The 14,150-nt window shown below is 35.3% G+C and overlaps 1 protein-coding gene across 1 annotated transcript in view; it reads left to right on the forward strand.

The window, feature by feature from the left end:
• The window catches only part of WNK4 (WNK lysine deficient protein kinase 4), a 247,970-nt gene that overhangs the window by 207,562 nt on the left and 26,258 nt on the right, over positions 1–14,150 (forward strand). Inside the window, exon 15 of the mRNA XM_053699477.1 lies at positions 3,282–4,201. Within this exon, the coding sequence (XP_053555452.1) occupies positions 3,282–4,201 (920 nt within the window). The remainder of the gene's footprint in view (positions 1–3,281; positions 4,202–14,150) is intronic.

Consider the following 14,150-nt stretch of genomic DNA (forward strand, 5'->3'; position numbering starts at 1 on the left):
CTGAACATAAGAATTCTCATCAACGCAAGGCACCAACCCATCTAAATGGATCCTGCATCCATACATTTCCCTATCTAAATTGGTAGCTGATGCTAATGAATAAGTTTTCACTGATTTAGATTCCATCATTAGAAAAACATTCCAAATGCTATGGAAAAACTCTGCAACACTTGAATAGTTAAAGGGACAGTAAAATCCATTTTGCATGTTTATGATTCAGAGCATGCAGTTTTAGTAGATTTTCTATTATACTTTGATTATCAAATTTTTATATGCACACTATCTGAGGCACCAGATACTACTGAGCATGTGCGAGAGCTCACAGTGTATACGTATATAAGTCTGTGATTGGTTGGTGGCTTTCACATGATACATGGGGCCAACAAATTGAAGTAAATTTTGACATTTTTCAGAAAACAATCCAATGTGCATTTCAACTTCAGAGAAATTGATATTGCATTGTCTGTATAATATGCAATTGATGAATATGCAGTTTTACTGTATTTAATGGTCCTTTAAATTGGAGACACTCAAAATGTCACCTGTAGACTAGGCAAACCCTACACCTATCCCATCCCCTAATATTTTGACTGTGGCATTTTTATAGTGAGAACAAGATTATATCACAAATAGAATCTTCATTGTGAACATAAGAAAATATATAACATAATTTGTGATTATCCTTGTTCTCTTAGAGGTATATGATTTACTCTGTGTTTGTAAATACTTTTCTTATCAATAGACTTTTGCTGTCGTAAAAGTATCCTACATATTAAATAGTAAAAGCTGAACAAAGCTAATATTGTTTCCTATGTTTTCCTCCCTACTTGGGCAGATGATCAGGTGCATGTGACTTGCAGGTAACTGGTGACCATCCCATGTGACTTGCGTTTTATATATAATGTAATCAATTTTAATCTTATGCCAGGTCACAATGTCAGCCTTGCTTGTCCCATGACAAGGAGCTGGAAATCTCCCCATATACATAATGTACTTAGCTTAATGGGACAAAACTTTTTCATTCAGCTTACTAGCAGCATTATTTATCTTATGACATAATCAAAAGACATCGAGCCAGCACATTGGTAATAGGATTCAGGATGTTTCTCAGTCAGCTGTTTTAATTGGTGGTGGCAAACACTGTAAAGGTAAATGCTTATGTATCATTTTTACCCATAGATCTATGTCACTGAATCTGTATATGAAAGAAGTTGGAATCGAATATTTGTTAATTAGATATGTTTTACACACTGACATAAAGAACTGACCTGCTAACAACAAATAGATAATCCCTACAGTTACAGCTTCCTCTTATTTTTTACAGAACAGAAAACTGTACTACAAATACCCCTAATTCCCTTTATATTTGGTATATCTATTTGTTTATTGTGATAGTTAAGGATTTATGCAGTCCATCAGAAAGCATTTCCAGTTTGTATGGTTTGGGAACGTATCTATTTCACTAGTCTTGATAGTCCAATGAGAAAAGCATGTTTAATACATGTTTACCCAATCTAGGTGTAATGAACCTTGATTTTACACTTATATTCCTTATGCAATTTGATCGGTTTAACTAATGCAACTACCTAAATCATATACAAAGTTTTGCATTGGAAATTATAATGGTTTGAAATTGGGTCGGGAATGGCCAAAAGTGCTTTAAACTAGGGTTGCACCAATACCATTTTTTTATGACTGAGTACAAGTACCGATACTTGTTTTTTTTAAATACTCGCCGATACCAATTACAGATACTTTTTTTTAATGTCATGTGACAGTTTACCAAGCACAATACAGACTAATTATTTAAGATTCCTTCTTTTAAATTATAAAGGACTGTAATTCAAAAGACATTATAAAATAATAAAACAGTTTTATTTGTCACAAAGTTCACTGAACAGGTTTATAAATAAAAAATATTACAATAAAATATTACATTTAAAGGGGTGATGCAATTGGGTTGTAGGGCTGTTATATAACATCAATCTTACATTTGTATGGAGGTTGAACAGTCTTTCACTTTCCACACTACTGCATGGTGCAGAAAGATATTTTTGGGCCATTTTAGCCAGAGCTGGAAATCTCAGAATATTAACTGCCCAGTACTTCAGGGGTTTGTCTGATCTCTCCTATAATAATACAAATAACAGCAATTTGTATTGGCAGAACAGTAGTAAACAATTTTTAGTTTAGTCTCCACTCCAGCTTAAAATGAAATGGGAACATGCAGTTTGAAAAAAACGCCACAAAATAGTATATGGGTAGGAAGTGGAGGTATCGGTTTAAGTATCGGAGCATTTGCACAAGTACAAGTACTCATGCAAATACTTGGTATCGGTACCGATACCGATACTAGTATCGATATCGGTGCATCCCTACTTTAAACAGATAAAAGTTTTAAATAAAAATGAAAAAAAAAAATGCAAAACTCATGGGAAAGTTGTTTTGTGAGATCTTGATATACCGTTGTTAGAGAGTTTAATGGAAACTATATCATGGGTAAAGGTGGTGTGATATATACTAGAACTCCCTGTTGTCTAATGTTTTGAAACATTAGACAACACTTTAATAATACTTTGCTTTCCCCTAGGGAATCCACAGTCATCACATTTACAGAGTTTAAGTTCTTATTCAAGTGTTGAAAAGCCAGAAAATCATAAGAACAACCCCCCCCCCCCCCCTTTGGAAGATGTTTTTTGTTATCATCACCTCACTAATGAAATAACTCATTACAATAAAATCATTAATCTCCTTATTTCTGACATTATACAAAATCACCCACAACATATTTATTATCAAATGTGCCATGTCATTCATTGTGCACTGCAATAACAAGATCTATAGTCTCTAATAGTCCACTAATAAAGGTATATTGTATTATATGTATATTTGCAACAAACTACTATTTGCTGTTACATGTTATAAATAGGAACAATTGCTTCACACTGCAGTTACTCACCATCAGAACGTCACTGATACCCATGTACTAACCCAAGGAAAAATACCCCAGTATCTGCTTCTTCTAGCTACCATCAAAATCAAATGCTACCACCAAGTTTATTTATACCTATCTATTAATACTTTAGAAACATAGAATCAGCCAGTGGAACGTGGCCTTCTCTCACTATAATTGTATATAACATGAATTACCCACAAAAAGGTGTAGGTCCAGCTTTGAACTTTGTGATAAGAAATCGTTTTCAGTGTCTCATTTTTGAATGGTTTTACAGGCAGAAGACCTGCACGCTATGCTGTCTAATCTGTATCTGTTTCTTGTGTAGGTTCACCTTCATCAGCCAGCAGAACGTGGCCTTCTTTTGGAACAGCCTCCAGTCAAGCAGTACCATTTTCAACCAGCTATTCTTTGCCAAGCTCACAAACCTTTCCACCCATGGCCTTCAGTTCCATACAGTCTAGCAACTACCTCTCTTCTCTCCCCCAGCACATGATGCCTACTTCTTCAGCAGGAACTATGAACTCCCACAATCTTGTGTATCCTAACTTAATGAGCTCTTCAATGAATCACCAGAATCATTTTCAACAAATGCTCAACAGTGGGATGGTGCCTCAAAATATGAACAATTCAGTGCCTGGTCATGCAGCTTCTGCTCAGTCAGGAAACCAGTGGTCTGCCAATGCGCCTATGTTCTCCTTGGCCAATGTCCTTTCCTTGGCTATGAGCATGGCACAGACATTGTTACCAGTGGCATCTCCTTCCACTACTCAAACACAAGGAATTCCACCTGGAGGACCCATTTTTCCACAAGCAATTCCTGGTCATGTTCAATCTCCTTTAATGTATCCAACAAGTTATTCTCAGCCTCAGAGTCCAGTTAAACCTTCACATGGTCCTTGCCCTTTCTTATACCCTGGCTCCACACACTCCAGTGCTATGTTCAGTCAGAACATGCCTGTCCAAACATTTTCCAACAATAGTGGCACCTACTCTCAGCCCTTCTCCAACCAGGACTCTGCTCAATACAGTGGATTTTTTGCTCAGCAAATGCCACCTACAGGAACACCAGGATACCCACTGCCTCCTGCTCAGCAGATGACGCTGCCACCTTCTCCAGGACTTGCCCGGGACATGCCAGAGTTGCAGCCTATGCTAGGAGGATTCACCGAGGTGTCTCCTGCTTCTCTAGGAAATCAGACTTCTGAGGCTGCAGGATCTGTCGTGGGACAGTCTATGAACAAACCTGTAAGCATTAGCTTTTAATCTGTTAGGGATTAGCAAAGGTAAAATGTGATTAGTTCAAACAAACTGTAGATCTTCCCTAATCAAACTGTCCTAAAAGTATAGTCCCATCAAAAAAAAAATCCCTTATAGGTGTCACTATCATTAGTACAATTTAACTTAAAGAGGCACTAAGCCTTCAAATATGTCACTTTGGTCGAAAGAGACACCGACCCTAAATTTGACTGCCATTAAGACATTTTGCCAATTTAAGCAATAGCCCATAAAAGATGTGATTGTCATTAGTATACTTTAAACCGCTGTTTATTAATCCCAGTCCTCAAGGAGTACATGTTGAGTGAACTACTGAATAGCCCAAGAAGATAAATATTTTAAATCTGACCTGTTAAGGTTCCTTGAGGGCTGGAATTAATAAACATTGTTCTAATCATATCCTGCACTTAGAACGCTTTGGCCTAAAAAAGGGAATCACCCTTATGTGATTAGAATAATTACTTCTTGGTCCTAGGAGACACTGTTATCCTAAATATTTTACAGCCAATTGGGAGAGGACAGTGGGATTTTAACCATTATACATTTTACTGATATTTTATAACGTGTATAAATATTGCTGCTTAAATATACAGTAACTTTGTTATTCATCTCTGCAAGCTTTCTATTAAAATCCAGTTAGTATAAATAGTAGCCTTTATGACATATAACTATTAAATAATGTAGAAAAAAAGGTAGACATGGTAAAATTATTAAAATATAGTGACTATTTCTAAATATATGTATATTTTTTCATACCAATAAGAGATATAAAAATATAAGAGTTTACATAATATATTAAAACATAAGTAAATATACATATATTTGTGTAATGTTATGTTTATTTTTTTAAGGAGAAACATATTTTACAGTATGTTTAACTTCTTTAACCCTTTACCATATCCTGGGGTAGCAGAGAACAAAATAATGGAACACTAACAGATCAGGATAATTGTAGGATAATTTTCTTATAAGTAATATAGTATGGTCAAGCTTTTACTCACTTGAAATTAATTTCTTTACTCAGTCCATTAACTTATTTGCCTCACAAATTATTGCCAGATACATGTTATTTCCGTGTGTTAAAGGGACAGTATACTTCAAAATGTTTATAGTTTAAAAAATATAGATAATCCCTTTATCACCCATTATCTAGTTTTTCATAACCAACATTGTTATATTAATACACTTTTTGCCTCTGTGATTACATTGTATCTAGCTGACTGCCCCCTTTATCTCAGTACTTTTTACAAACTTGCATTTTTGCTGGTTCCTGCATAACTCCATAGGAGTGAACACAATAGTATCTATATGGCATGGCACACATGAACTAGCACTGTATGGCTGTAAAAAGGTAATAACATGCATTTATATAATAGATAGCCTGCAGTGACTTAGAGATAGGCAGCATTAGATGTTTAAAGGTTATACAATATATTAATATAACAATGTTGTTTGTGCAAAGCTGGGGAATGGGTAGTAAAGGCGTTATATATCTTTTTAAACAATAAACAAAATCAAGTAGACTGTCCCTTTAAGTGTGTGAGAGCAGCTCATTTTATGGAGGAAAGCCTAATCTCTTCAACATTATCATATTTATCAGGTTTGTACCATATGGATCTAATCTGTTATCTCGGCCAGTGTTGATGATGTCATAATTGTGTAATTTAAGGTAAGGCACATTTAGCCTTGCAGCTATTGAATGCTGAATTCCTCCATGACTGAGAGCTACTTTTCAGTATTGTTTTCCGCATTTTTAGTACAAAAAGTTTATAAAACATTTATATTTAATAAAGGTTAAGACGTATTAAGGGAACATGGAAGTGAAAAACATTTTAATGAACTTTAGAGTCAAGGGTGTCTGTAAAACAATGTAACATATATATAAAACATTGTATTCAGAATTTCATATATTCCTTCTTGACAAATATATTCATTAATATAAATGAACCCACAAATAGATGATTTTATTATGAAAGCATAAATTACATTTGTGAAAAATATCAACAAATGTGTAGTGGTGATACATTTTGTAGCAATAGGGGAAGCTATTTTAAAGCTTTTAGAACATCAAGTCCCCAGAGGGCTACCCTTAGTATCTGTGGGGTCCTAGGCAAGACAAATTTGTGGGGCCCCTCAGCCCAGTGCCCTTATTCTCATCCCTCTGTATGCCCTGCCCCCCTGTATGGCCCACCCCTATCCCAACATTCAGTGTTACTTATATAAAGAATCAATAGAGATTATACAATTTTAGGAGCTAGTAAATCATTTTCTATAGGAATGTATATAAAGGAATCCAAACTGTCTGAATTCGAGCCTTGAGTTACAGGATGATAAAATGCCTCATTTAAAAGATAGGACTCTCCTCTTTTAAATGAGAGGTCTTGTGTCTATTTTTCCAAGAAACACATTTTAATTTGTTACTTCATATTATGATTAAAGACAATCAGGCCCATTTATCAAGCTCCGTATGGAGCTTGAAGGGCCGTGTTTCTGGCGAGTCTTCAGACTCGCCAGAAACACAAGTTATGAAGCAGCGGTCTAAAGACCGCTGCTTCATAACCCTGTCCGCCTGCTCTGAGCAGGCGGACAGGAACCGCCGGAAATCAACCCGATCGAATACGATCGGGTTGATTGACAGCTCCCTGCTGGCGGCCGATTGGCCGCGAGTCAGCAGGGGGCGGCGTTGCACCAGCAGCTCTTGTGAGCTGCTGGTGCAATGTTAAATGTGGAGAGCGTATTGCTCTCCGCATTTAGCGAGGTCTTGCGGACCTGATCCGCAGTGTCGGATCAGGTCCGCAAGCCCTTTGATAAATGGGCCCCAATAACTGTAAGTATATTTTTGGACATGCGATACATTTTTAGCACCCTCCCTTGTGGGTTAATATTGGCCACGTTAAAAGGGCAATTAAGTCAAAATTAAACTTTTCAATCATCCAGATGGGCATGCAAATTCAAAAAACTTTCCACTTTACTTCCATTGTCTAATTATTTTTTGTTGTCTTGGTATCCTTTGTTGAAAAGCATACCTAGATAGACTCAGTAGCAGCAATGTACTACTGGGAGCTTGCTGCTGATTGCTGCCTGCACGTACATGCCTCCTATCCCAGTAATACATTGCTGCTCCTTTAACAAAGGATACCAAGAGAATAAAGCTAATTTGATAATAGAAGTACATTGGAAAGTTGCTTAAAATGGTATGTTCTGTCTGAATCATGATAGAAATCTTTTGGGTCTCATGACCCACTTGAAAGTGGCCACTCCTCTGTAAAATAAAAGGTTTGATAGGTGTCTGAATTCAGTTTTAGCAAACAGAAAGAGGCAGAGCTTTAGTATTCCTCCTTTGTAATATATAATGGTATATAATGGAGACTTTCTCCTCAGTGTTCTTCACAGAAAATGTTGCCAGCCGAGTGGCATTACAAAGTAGCTAGGTAGGGGCAGTGTAATACTTACAAATATATCCAAAGCACAAAATAATTGCATAATGTAACAATACTTTATTTAATGACTCTTTGTGCAATAAATAAATATTGAAACATTTGAATATTAGCTCATTTTAGCTTAATATTGGCTAAAATTTTAGCCGGGTTCTCTGTAAAATCAGCTGGGAGGTGCACCCATTAAATAGGCCTGAGAAGAACACTGCTCGCTTTTCCAAAGACTGGCGCTCCTATAGTGTGCAAGGGACTGAGGTAAGACTCAGATTAAATAAAAACTATATGTTTCAATTGTCTGAGGCCGTAGCTATTGGGAGTTTGTATTGTGAGCTTTTAGTGAGATAATTTGTGTGTCAAATCTTCTTAGTAACATGTATGTGCGCTGTATTGTTATGTCTTACGTCGTATGCTAACCACATTTTTCATTCTCTTGCCCTTTGGAAATAATTTCTTAAAGTACTAGAAAGGTCAAAATTTTAATGTGTATAAATGTGTTTTAATTTAATATAGAAGCATTTTTGCAAAATACTTCCATTAGCAAAAATGCCTCCAGTAAAAATAACTGTTTTTCTGTGGCATATGCAGATACCCTGTGAGGGCCTTGCACCAGTATTCAACCCCAGAGAGCTGACAGGGGTGTGTATTTCTTCTGTGAGGACATCATTAGTGTCATACAAGCCACCACTGACTCTCTGAGAACGTGTGATGTTTAAATATTGGAGCACGGCCCTCACAGGATATGTGTGTATGCCGCAGAAAAAAATGGAAATAACTTTTACCAGAAGCATTTTTGCTAATGGAAATATATTGCAAAAATGCTTCTATTTTACATTGAATTGCACCTATGCACATTTCAATTTTGACCTTTCTATCCCTTTAAGTATAGAAAAAACACTAAGAAAGTAACAATTCTAAAACAAGGAGGCAAGCAGACACTTTTGCTAAACAAATACAGCTCAGTAACCCCCTATACTATGATTCAAGCCCTTAGAGATATTTTTGGCGGATAGCTTTAATTTGGCATAAAGATTCATTTTCCCCAAGATGGAATCAATTTCCAAAATGTAAAAAACTGGGGGAAAAAATGAAAAACAGAACAGATATAATGTTTGCACAAATGATGTTTTATTCACTTCCATGTCCTTTGATTAACACATATATGTTTTTCCAATATCTTTTGTCAATGTCTCTTTATTAACCTGTCATTAAAGGGATAGAAAGGTCCAAATGAAATGTGCATGGGTGCATTTTAATTTGAAATATAAGCATTTTGCAATATAGTTCCATTAGCAAAAATGCTTTTGATAAAAGTTATTGCTGTTTTTCTGCAGCATATGCACATATCCAGTGCAGTGTGAACCAATATTCAACACCAGAGAGCTGGCAGTAGTCTGTATTGCTTCTGAAGACTTCATTTGTGTCATACAAGCCACTGCTGAGTCTCTGAGAAGGTGTATTGTGTGAATACTGGTGCACGGGCCCTTACGGGATATGTGCATATGCTGCAGAAAAACAGTAAGAACCTTTACTGGAAGCATTTTTGCTAATAGAAGAATATTGCAACAATTCTTCTATTTCACATTGAAGTACACCCATGCACATTTCATTTTGGACCTTTTTATCCCTTTAAGAGCAAATTTTCTAAGTGTTACAATGTACCAAAGACATCTGTTTTTATTTGCAACAAGTTCAAAAGCATTCCTCTTGTATTTGTATGTATGTTCAATGTTGCTTCTTTTTATCTCTTTATAACAGACTAAGTATGCTGGAAGGGGGCACTGCTGCTGCTATGGTGTTTAGGTTTAGGCGTAAGAATATGGGCAGTTGGAAAAAATGAAAACATTAGATTGTAAGCTCTTTGGAGCAAGGAGCCATGGGACGAATTTTATCTATCTGTCTATCTGTCTGTATGTCTGTCTGTCTATCTAATTCATATAAATGAACAAGTATTATTTAAAATGTTAAAAGTATTATTTTTACAAGGAAATACAACTCCCTAATTCACTGGATTTGCCCTCTTCCAGATACATTACATCCTTAGGCACTCTTTTTGTAAGTGGGCGTGGTTGAATAACGGGCAGTGCAGTGGCTGCTGCAATCTCTCTTCTAAATTTCATAACCAGTGTTTGTGATTGGCAGTGTTGCCTATATACTTTATTATTTATTATATCTAATTTTTCAATATGACATATTTTGTTCTTTTTTATATATATTTTATTTAGACCAAGATCTTACATCAATTATGCCTATAACTTGCCCACTTATCTTAAAAAGTGACTAAGTGAACTGCATTGGCTATATTTAAAAGAATGTCATTTTGACACTGTTGTTTGGACTGAAATATAACTTTATTAAAATGGAATCATTGATAGAGGTTACTTTTTCCGACAAATCCTTTTTTTTTATACAAATAAAAGATAAAAATATGCCAGTTGTGGCCTTTGTTTAATATTATGTATATCTCATAAGTGGGCATTTAATATGCACAACAATGTCAGTTATATATGACATCATAAAAATAATGTTTTATAGATATGTATATATATATATAAATATATATACATGCATACATTATTTCTACTAAATATATATATTCTATAGTAAATATCATAATTATTTATGACCTGAAGTTGTGAAATGTTAAAATTGAAAGATAGAGCCCCTCCTGATAATCTAATATCATCATTTATTGGAAAATAGATTCCCTTAACTTAATATTAACAACAATATGAGCCTGTTGTTTTTGTGTACAACAAAAAGTGCCCAGTGACCTAGAGAGAGGCCATAAAACAAAATCTGCAACTTAGGTTTTCAAAATGCCTAAACCAGTTATTTGATATGAAGCATTTGCTGTTGCAGAATTTGCTTTTTGCGTTTTAAAACCACTGGTAAAGTAATAGCTTGATAACAGCCCTAATTTTAAAGAGTTTGGAAAAGCTAACCAGCTCCTGTGTACTCCATGTGATCTTTTTAATCTTCAGCCTGTATATCCTGAGATTAATATGGCTTTAGAGGTTTTCCCCCACTGGAATGTTCTTATGTCAGTGAGCACAAGTCACTCACAGAGAGGTCTGTCCAGCTTCTTGGGCCTCTCTAATTTTCTTTTTTATTCTAAGCAGCTGATTGACCAAAACTCTGTTCTTGAATCAGCATAAGGACTAGTGACTTTATAAAGGCTGTGCCCAGTGATATAGATTATGTTTATAGGTACTTTAATATGGGTTATTAATGAATGATTATTCTGGTAACATGGCTCCTAATGTCTACAGGTGACCTTAGATGAATGGATCTCAGGGCTTAACAAATTTGTGAGTCAGGGAGCCAAACTCGCAGAATTAAATTTTTTGGCCTTAAAGGGATATGAAACCCAAAGTTTTTCTTTCATGATTCAGATAGAGAATGCCATTTTAATTAACTTCTTAATTTACTTCTATTATGATTTTTTCTTTGTTCTCATGGTATAGTTTGTTGAAAAGCAGGGATGTGAGCTTAGGAGCCAACCCATTTCTGGAACACTATATGGCAGCAGTTTTGCAAGAATGTTATCCATTTGCAAGAGGACTAGATGGCAGCACTATTTCCTGCCATGTAGGGCTCCAGGTGCCCACCTAGGTATCTCTTCACAAAGAATATCATTGGAAAGAAGCAAATTTGTTAATAGAAGTAAATTGAAAATGTATTTAAAATGATATGCTCTGTCTGAATCACAAAAGAAAATGTTTTTGGGTTTCATATCCCTTTAACTGTCTGTTAACTCTGTATACAAATCTTACTTCTGAAATGTGTTTCTGCTATAAATATATCAACCACGTATTAAGCTCTCATATCAATAGCCTTTAACCCATTGGCTGCTTTAGATGGCTGTAAAGTTTTGTCACATGTAATGATCTCTGGTCAAATGACACACTATTAATAAAACCAGGCCTTTTATCCTATGGCGACCCCTAAAGAGCACTACTAAAGACTCTCTATTATACATCAAGACACTTTACAAATGAATAAGTCACAGACCATCAAGACCTTAAGAGACAAATGCATTAAACATCACAGGAGACGCATATTCCTGCTAGGTTTTGGTCTTATTCTACTCTCAACAATATGAGATGTATCAGTCATTAAAAATACCTCAAACCTGGCTACTCCTAAAATTTACAGATTCTCCTCTTTTTCTGTAAATGAATCAATAAAACACACAGCAAAATAGGAGAGCGCTCTAAGAATAGCCTGACGCTAGTTAAAGTGCGGAATGAGAAGGTGAAGGAGTGTATTATTATTATTATTATTAATATACTTTATTTATGAAGCGCCAACATATTCCGCAGCCCTGCCCATGGATACAATTCATTTAAATAAAACAATACAAGACTTGTAAGAGACAGGATAACATTTACAAACACATACAGGAGGGATTGAGGGCCCTATTCCCGTGGGAACTTACAATCTAGATATATAAATATAATTATAAGTATAATGGAGGGAATAAAAAAACAATATAATAATTAGATGCAAAAAGGAGATAACATATGTTAATAAAATTGAATTTGGTCTTGTTCTACCACAGACTATCAGTTTTCACAGTGATGATTTAGGCTCTCACTTAAAGGGATACTAAACCCATAGTTTTACTTTCATGATTCAGATAGAGCATGCCATTCTAAGCAACCTTCTAATTTACTCCTATTATCAATTGTTATTTGTTCTCCTGCTATCTTTATTTGAAAAAGCAGGTATCTAAGCTAAGGAGCTGGACGATTTTTGGTTCAGCACCCTGGATAACACTTGCTGATTGGTGGCTACATTTAGCCACCAATTAGCAAGCACAACCCAGGTGCTTTACCAAAAATTGGCCGACTCCTAAGCCTACATGCTTGCTTTTTCAAAAAAAGATAGCAAGAGAATCAAACAAAAATGATAATAGGAGTAAATTACAAAGATGCTTAAAATTGCATGCTCTAACTGAATCAAGAAAGAAATAATGTGGGTTTAGTGTCCCTTTAAGAATTATGGTTGCAGGATTCCTTAATAAGAATTATGAAAATCTGATAATCCATTTTAAAAGGGGCTGCATTAGGATTCTGTACTTTTTATGTTTATCTGTGTTAAAGGGATAATCTAGTGAAAATGAAACTTTCATGATTCACATAGAGCATGCAATTTTAAGCAACTTTCTAATTTACCCTTATTATAATTTTTTCTTCATTCTCTTGGTATCTTTATTTAAATGTAAACTTAGGAACCAGCCCATTTTTGGTTCAGAACCAGGGTAGTGCTTGCTGATTAGTGGCTACATTTAGACGCCAATCAGAAAGTGCTACCCAGGTGCTGGACCAAAAATGGGTTGGCTCCTAAGCTTACATTCCTGCATTTTCAATTAAAGATAGCAAGAGAACAAAGAAACAATTGATAATAGGAGTAATTTAGAAAGTTGCTTAAAATTTCATGCTCTCTCTGAATCATGAAAGTTTAATTTTGACTAGACTATTCCTTTAAGCAATTATTGAGACATCCCAAGTCTATCATGCTCCAAATAACCTTCAGAATCCATATAAAAGTCAAAATCTATTGTGAGAGATCTGATTCTCATTAGTGGATTGCTGGTATTGTAAGTAAAAATAAATGCTGAACAAATTATTAAAATCGAATACACAGATTCTCTTTTTTGCACTAATGTCCCTCTTATGGGTTAAACACATAGCTAAAGCCCCAATGAGGAACCACAACTCATTGCATCTCCAGAACAAGACGCGGTTGGTGATTTCCAGCTACATGTGTATGCCCCTTCTAATGGGCTTTCTGATTGTGAGTTAAAGACATAGCAGGGGACATTAGTGAAAAAAATGACATACTCAAATGAATTAGACAATTTCACATTCTTACTACTGACATCAGCATTGGCAGTTGTAACACTAGCTGCAGTGAATTCCAATAAATAGGCACAACCTGAAAATGTACAAATCCTTTCAATTTGTAAGTGCAAAAAAGAATACAGTTTTTCATGTTTGCTAAAGGTTGTTTTTTAAAAAAAGATACAGAAGATGCTACAGATATAACAGCAGAATACTACTCAAACATACTCTGTATAACATTAGGAGATCCTTACATACCAAATGGATACGACGAAGAGAAGATGTGAAGAAAGAAGGAAGGACTGGTGCTACAAGAGATGAACAGTACAAAATGATGCATCTGAAAAAACAATTACAAACATACAAATGACAGCCGAACTCTGGGAAAAGTTTGGTTCTTTATGTATATGCTTTTGGCCCTGTGTTTATATATAGGTTTGTGCACTTGTGTAAGCCTAAGAAATGGGTTATATTTGGCAAAAACATTACTTGCTTGTTATTTTGTTTTAATCAACATAAAAAATAAATTCCAATGTCAATGCTCACATGAAAACTCAACCATTTTCTAGAATGAAGCAGGAAACCTGCTCTGAAGTAGTTAGTTACAGTCTTAAATTGGTGTAGCTGCTGAGCATT

This window comes from Bombina bombina, chromosome 1 (genome assembly GCF_027579735.1).
Source record: "Bombina bombina isolate aBomBom1 chromosome 1, aBomBom1.pri, whole genome shotgun sequence".
NCBI classification, from domain to species: domain Eukaryota; kingdom Metazoa; phylum Chordata; class Amphibia; order Anura; family Bombinatoridae; genus Bombina; species Bombina bombina.